Here is a 7,231-nt window from a genome sequence, read left to right as displayed (position 1 = left end):
CATCAACCAATGCTTGGCGGCTAACGGGTAGGTGGTCAGGCTGACTTGGTTGACGCATGTCATCGTACCGAAATTAAGTAGATCGATGCTCATGATGTTAATCACTGGACTGTCTGGTCCATACTTGATTATTTACAGATCGCCTTCACATAGCTAAAATATTGTTGTGTGGGGCGTTAAACAACAAAGAGAGGTGATCACCCTCAGCGCTATGTACATTTGCCTAACCCAGCAAACAGAAATGTCCCCAAACAGTATCTACAAAAACAATAATAGTATGTATGTTCGTAAGGGAGCTTTTTATTTGTGCTTTCCATAATCAATACAACATGGAAATAGCCCAACATGGTATTAAGTGTGCGGGACATTCAGCTGAAACACCGCAACCGGTTTTTTCAAATGATTGTCCGTCTTGAACCGGTTCAAATTGAAGTCGCCTCTCGACTTGTCCGAATTGTGGAGCACTGGTTTCTTGGAGGATTTCCAGGGAAATACGTAAAACTGGTACCGGTGTGTGCCTTTTGGTGGATGTGGGCCACTGTAATCTAGATGTGCAACACAAATATTGTATTTCAGTTACAAGCATATCAACCATCTTCCCGAGGCAAGGGCTTTAACTGACTATACAAGTCCACCCTTGCCGAACTAGGCTGGAGTTCCGGAGTTACACTTTGACTTGACTATGTATAGCCCAATCAAAATCGCGTAAAGAACTATACATCCTGTTCGTAAACAAGATAGATTTCCGCCGATTGAAGGATTTGCAAAACATGTGAACCGCCAACTGGGTGTCGACAGATATTTTGCAAATCAAGGTGCTCAAGTTATCTGATGCACTTCGCGAGGTAAGACCCGTTTTATTTCTAGATAGATCTTGACTCTAGATCTGATGGTCTTGACAGGGCGCTGCCTTTTTGTTTGAAGCAATTTGGAATCTGATTGGTCAATAGGATCGACATGGAAGGGACATCACTCGTAAGAGCCACTGGCAGTGCTACGATCGAGCCAGGAAATTCCAGCCTAGTTCGGAAAGGGTGGAAACTGGTCTTTTATAGACAGTTAACGCCCTTGCCTCGGGAAGATAATAACAACACGTCTTTATAACATTTGACAACAAGTGCGCGATACACACGCTTATGTTCATTATTATATATACCAGTCAAAAGAAGTTAAGGTCACCCGATTATTTCATATTACTGTGATTAATACGTCATGAAAATATCGGGTGGTCCTTCACTTCTTTTTAGTAAGAAAAAATGCAATTATCACTGTTGATAGAAAAATGCGCAACTTTGCACGAAATATACCTCTGTTCATGCTGAAATGACTGTTAACCATCTAGCGCCTCATAAGGCAGGTTTGGTGTTGAGCGAGTGAGTTCGATTTAACGCCGCTTTTAACAGTAATCCGGTCCCGTCATGTCACAGGGCTACTGTTTGGTTTGGTTTGGTTTGTTTGTTGTTTAACGCCGCACTCAGCAATATTCCAGCTATATGACGGCGGCCTGTAAATAATCGAGTCTGGACCAGACAATCCAGTGATTGACATCACGAGGATCGATCCACGCATTTGGTTGGTTGGTTGGTTGGTTTGTTGTTTAACGCCGCACTGAGCAAAATTCCAGCTATATGAAGGCGGTCTGTAAATGATCGAGTCTGGACCAGACAATCCAGTGATTGACATCTCGAGCATCGATCCACGCATTTGGGATCGACGACATGCATCAACCAAGTCAGCGACCCTGACCACCCGAACCCGTTAGTCTCCTTTTATGGCAAGCATAGTCGCATTTTACGGCAAGCATGGGTTGCTGAAGATCTATTCTACCCCGGAATCTTCACGGGTCTTCACGGGTCTTCACGGGTCCACAAAGCTACTTGCTTAATGTAGGAAGAAAGCCCTAAGTGATGCAGGTCTCAGACATTTACCACGCTACCGAAACCCGCGAGCACAGGTACGGTGCCGACTTACCTAGAAACATAATCGGGGCGAATCGGGAACAAACCATTTCAGGTTTCCGGCGTGCCCAAGCGACGCAACTCTGCACAGCGAATTGCGGTGCCTCTGAAGACAGGGCCGCCCGTGCCCCCATTGGTTGTATTTTCCCCATGAGGCTGAGAATTAAATACGAGCGCACGCTGATCGGATCCATTCATGGGCGATATTAAAGCAATATGTATACCAGTATATATCTCATTAATACTTACGAACTAGTACTTTCGAAGGCTTCAATTCGCCATTCATCTGAAAACAATTAAGTGAAGCGTGGATAAAATCTCAACTACTAGTCTGTTACTCAACTAACTACTAGTCTGTTAGTCTGCATTCAGGGTCATACATAACATTACACAGACGTAGTATGACACTCAGATGCTGCAGCAACAGATCTAGATTGCCATGGAGGAGAGAAGAGAATCAGAAGTAAAAGCACACCCTTTATTAGAAATTGTACTTAACATACACCATGGAACCAATGGCAGCTATGAGTCATAGTCACCTGTCACAATGGAGTTTCTTCACAAATTGATTTTTATCAACACGGTTACCTGGTTCAATAACGAAAGAACGGTATACGGGTCCTTGAATTCAATTTGTTTATTTCACTATGCCAAATTTTAACGAGATGTCTAAAAACAAAATTCTACTTACATTTTTAACGACAGCAGCGTAGTGGAGGTAGTTGCTACCGTAGGAATTGGCGCACGGGTAGGGAGCATCTGGGTCAACGAAGACAAGGACGTAACTTTCACCCTGACAACAAACATATTCATGAAAGTGTCAATTCTCTCATGTGGTGCGTTTAGTTAGAATACAAGACAATATAAACACAGTTCACCAACACCATTACTTACACTACCGCTGCCATGAGTGTGTGACGTTCACGTATTGTAACCAAACTATTTGACCAACATGTTGCTAATGGATTTACGTTTTCAGGATTTTTAGTTGTCGACGTGCCTCGAGGGGTATTAGGTGTGACGTCATGGCTGTGCGCGAGTCTATGTTCCCCTACCCGCTACATGATCACCCGAGTTCAGTGTTCACTCTTTAAATTCATTCAAATTATGACCCCTAGGTATGTTAAGCACAGGGACATGATCTTATCCAAGAGGAAAATAACTTTGTCATGTATAGGAAAACGGAGTGAGTAGGGTTTTACATCGTCGTTTGGAACCGACAATGGCCATTTGATATTCTCTACAGCTACAAAATCAGATATTTTTTATGCGATTTTTGTGGTAGGCAATTTCCTTTTTGTAAATGTCTGAAGCATTGATTTTTAATTATTTTTAAAGAAATTTGCGGGGTTGACCAACCAACCAACAAACACAGACTAAATGATAATGGGAATATCTCAGTGTCAAGTCTAGACTGGGTCTAGAAGGAGATTTTATGACGCTTCATGTGGTTTGGTTAGGATCAAATCTTGAATGAGGCTTTATATATATATATATAAACAAAATTCATTCACCTTCACGTATCCATGGCATATTTTTGTATGGTAGTTCATTAGATAAATACTCACTTTCTTTCCCTGCTTGAACTTTATACATGGCACCTTGGAAACGTCTCCGATAGTTAGACGAGTGTTACAAGCAATCTTGTGCCCGGAGTAGTAAATGTCCAACTTGGGAGGGGATCGTTTGGTGCAGAGGGTATTGTCAACTTTACAATGGGCGTCCGACCCGCCAAGTAGCTGCAGGAAGCAGACGACAAGAAGTCCTGTTGCGTACATCTCAGAAGTCCGGGCCAGTGATCTCACGTGGACTTGATCTGTTGACGAAAATGTCATCAGTACCAGTATATGATTTATATATAGTTACTGTAATTATTCACGTGAGCTGTCGCTTTCACCAATTTGTTTAATCTATGTCTATTAGCTTCAAGATAACTTTTATTTACTGATATAGAGTATTCCCGTGTTATGGGCTTTCGTGTTTCGGGCTTTAAAGAATTAGCTGTTTTACAGAAACTGTGAGTGAATAAAATACTGCCTCATATCTGAATGCCATAAATATATATCAAATGGATTCATATGCTAATGTATAACGTAAACATTCAATGTCAAAAGCCGACAGACAGGTCACACGCGTACAAAGACAAGGGGACATAACTCCGCTATACTTTGCGCCAGTTTATTGTAACCCAGGTCACTTGGTAAGAATTTGCCGTGGATAAGGACAATATATTTTCGTGGTGATTTGTTCACGAGTAAGCAAACTATTCCAACACAAATATCTATATTGAAACTGCAAACGTTTAGGTATAAATAAACCCATCAGAAATGATGAAACCGTACTTAATAAAAGAGGAAGTAAAAGCGAAATGGATGGCCCTATCTAACCCTCAACCCTAACCCTATTTCCAACATTCTCCTGATTGTGCAAGTGTTATTTGACTAATGTTGCACCATTATTAATGGAGCACTAGCCTTTTCATCAATTGTAATGAATTACTAAAAGAATTACACCATTCTATTTGACGTTATGGCATTGACAACGTCGGAGAAGGATGACACTGGTATTTTGATTAATAATCTCCCCTACTTTTCGTTCATGGTATGGAAAATCTCGATGTATAAAACGGATTTGACGCTTTTTCGACACCATAAAATGACAGTGTAAAATAATTCTTGAATATATAAACAATTAGACAGCTTACCGTGTACCTTAATTGGACAAGACACGCACCTGTTTTGTATCAATTTTTTCGCAATCAAATACCAAACAGAATATTTAAAAACAACCAAAATTATATTCAATGCTGGAAATGTTCATGATTATGTGATGAGAATCACACAATAAAAGATGCGAAGACTGTTCCTTTGGTATAGTATTATCAGGAGCATCGTATGTGGCTCGACCAACGGGGTAATTAGACACGGTTTATATTTTTTAAAAATTCAAAATTCTTGGAGAAATGAAGTAAACAGTTCAAAATCCGTGGATCACAATATTTGAATAAAAGGTTCACCCACTGATTATGTAATACCAAACGAGAGGAATAATTCGAAAATTGTTTGTGACTATAACGCGCACCTGGGCTGGCGTACGTGTCGTTATAAGTATCACCTTTCTCTATTTGAATAATGCAATAAAAAACAATTCCAAGACCAAGACAATTCTTCAAACATTGTGGACATATTTTAACAAAATATATTATCCATTTTAATAAAGTAATATATTCAGTTACAGTTTTGAAATAAAATGAAACGGCTGTTCATGAACCTGTTTTGTTCTTTTTATGAAATTACAATATTGACATTTACACTCCAAAAGAATACGTACATGCTGAAGTTACATTTACATTTCAACTTCTAACAATCGTCTAAAGGAAACAGTATCGTATACGACACTATAAACTTATCAATTTCTTATGTAAACAATGTTCAAACAAACAGGAGATTATCAGAGGTTCATACATTTTGTGGTCATAATCTACGAATGATATCACATTGAACATTGATAAATATCCATAGTGAAATTAATGGTTTGAAAAAGTGGTTAAAAAGATATGCAAAATCAACATCATGACTGAAACTGTAACAGCAGGATACAATGATCGTGTCTACTTTCATTCAAGGACCTTTACCTCAAAGGTACAAATATGTACAACAATGTTGACGCATGACATCACTACCGACTTTTACAAAATGGCGTGTTCACTGACAACAGTACACGGGAATTTGCAAGGGGACTTTCGTTGATTCAGGGATCTTATTTACATAAATGTGATATGTAAGTAATAAAAAACATTCCGACAATCTGTGTACTGTTATTTGTTGTCATTTTGTTCATGGAAACCAAGAGAAATAGTCAGAAATTCCGATAAATACCGTTGTCATGGCGTCACGCAGTACGGAAACTTTGTCCATTTTTGTATCAAGTCATTGCAATGTTTCTATTTTTTAATGCCTTAATTCTTCCTACGATTCTCTGCTTATGCATATTCTGAAAATGTTGAGCCAATGTATGCAACAAATAGACAAACGGATAGATCTAGCTCAAAATGGGAAAAAATGCTACACTGTGTAAAATCTGAATTTTGCATCGTTTACATTTCAAACAAGTGCAGTTACCGAGGACAGCGTTCGTTTTCACACCTAATAAATTTTGCTTGATTTCATCTAAACACTTTGTATTGGTGACAAAGACCATTTGTCATTTGATTCTAAAACGTATGAGGAATTCACGGATGTATGTATCGCAGCTTAGTTTGATATATATATATATCTACGTGATGTTACATAACCGGTGTGCGGAAACGTGATTTTGTAAACACTATCCAATATAGCGGAAAGTTCACTTCGGCGTTCCTGTTTGCATATTTTCCAAAACATTCTAAACGATTCTAGGGTTATCGGCTACGTTTTGGAATGATCATTGGTGATTTCATAAAAGAGAGATACCCGTTATCACTAATATGCTATTTTTGAAAATCATTTCTCCGAGTAAATATCCGAAATTTAGATTTCAAAACATGCCGTAAATAACGCCGTGATTGGTGATTCAGTAATGTGTAAAAATGGCGACATTTACGATGTACCTAATTTTCAGAGGTCATTTTCATATATTGCTTGGCCTAAAATGCCAGTCGACAATATCACAGAACAGGGAATTTCCAACATTATTAAAAACTGTGATGTGTATCTGTGTACGTGATGTATTTCGAATGTTATTAGACTTCAAAGTGAGGGTTGAAGAGGAGGGCATCAAGGTGGTAAACAATCACCAGTATTTCACACAAGCAGTATGCTTCAACGAGAGGGGTGGGGTGGGAGTTGGATTCCTTGCGCGTACGAGGCCATATCTACGAGGCTTTTGCGAGTTTGTTTATTATTATGAATAGTTACATGGTCATGTGGTTCACATTATTTTATTATTCCTTTTCATCATGACACGGGCACCAAATCTGAACAATTCTGAATGACGACGGATTGTTTTGATAGGTACTTCAATACTTCACAGGAACCCATTTTTGACAGCTCGGATGTATGCACGATCATATCCCACCCGTCTCTATAACGCGACAAACAACGATCATTTTGGATGCTCGAAAACGTAGATACTTGACGACATGTCATAACATTTCACTTGTACGTGTTTCTGTACGTGTTACTTTATATCCCATACAATGAATGTATTAAACACGAACCGGCGGCGGACGGACAATTACTGCAATACGAACAATGATAATATGTACAAACCTACCCGTCAGGTAATATGGCGCA

General features: G+C 39.2%; 1 protein-coding gene across 1 annotated transcript; it reads right to left on the bottom strand.

Moving 5' to 3' along the window:
* Positions 1-351: 351 nt before the first annotated feature.
* Positions 352-7,231, bottom strand: LOC139463315 (protein D2-like). Its single transcript, XM_071244574.1, has 5 exons — positions 7,212-7,231; positions 3,527-3,774; positions 2,650-2,751; positions 2,208-2,244; positions 352-545 (listed from the first exon to the last, which is right to left on the bottom strand). The coding sequence occupies exons 2-5, from the start codon at positions 3,734-3,736 to the stop codon at positions 352-354; spliced, it is 543 nt and encodes a 180-aa protein (XP_071100675.1). The 5' UTR covers positions 3,737-3,774; positions 7,212-7,231.

This window comes from Haliotis cracherodii, unplaced genomic scaffold (assembly GCF_022045235.1).
Source record: "Haliotis cracherodii isolate W230 unplaced genomic scaffold, xgHalCrac1.p SCAF_1, whole genome shotgun sequence".
NCBI lineage: Eukaryota > Metazoa > Mollusca > Gastropoda > Lepetellida > Haliotidae > Haliotis > Haliotis cracherodii.
This window is presented reverse-complemented; position numbering and strand designations above follow the sequence as displayed.

Excerpts from the sequence above, each read along its gene's own strand:
- LOC139463315 (XM_071244574.1), bottom strand. The coding sequence starts at position 3,736 with ATGTACGCAACAGGACTTCTTGTCGTCTGCTTCCTGCAGCTACTTGGC. Across the intron at positions 2,752-3,526 it reads AGTTCAAGCAGGGAAAGAAA|GGTGAAAGTTACGTCCTTGT; the intron begins GTGAGTATTTAT and ends GTTTGTTGTCAG. Across the intron at positions 546-2,207 it reads GCCTTCGAAAGTACTAGTTC|ATTACAGTGGCCCACATCCA; the intron begins GTAAGTATTAAT and ends TTGCACATCTAG.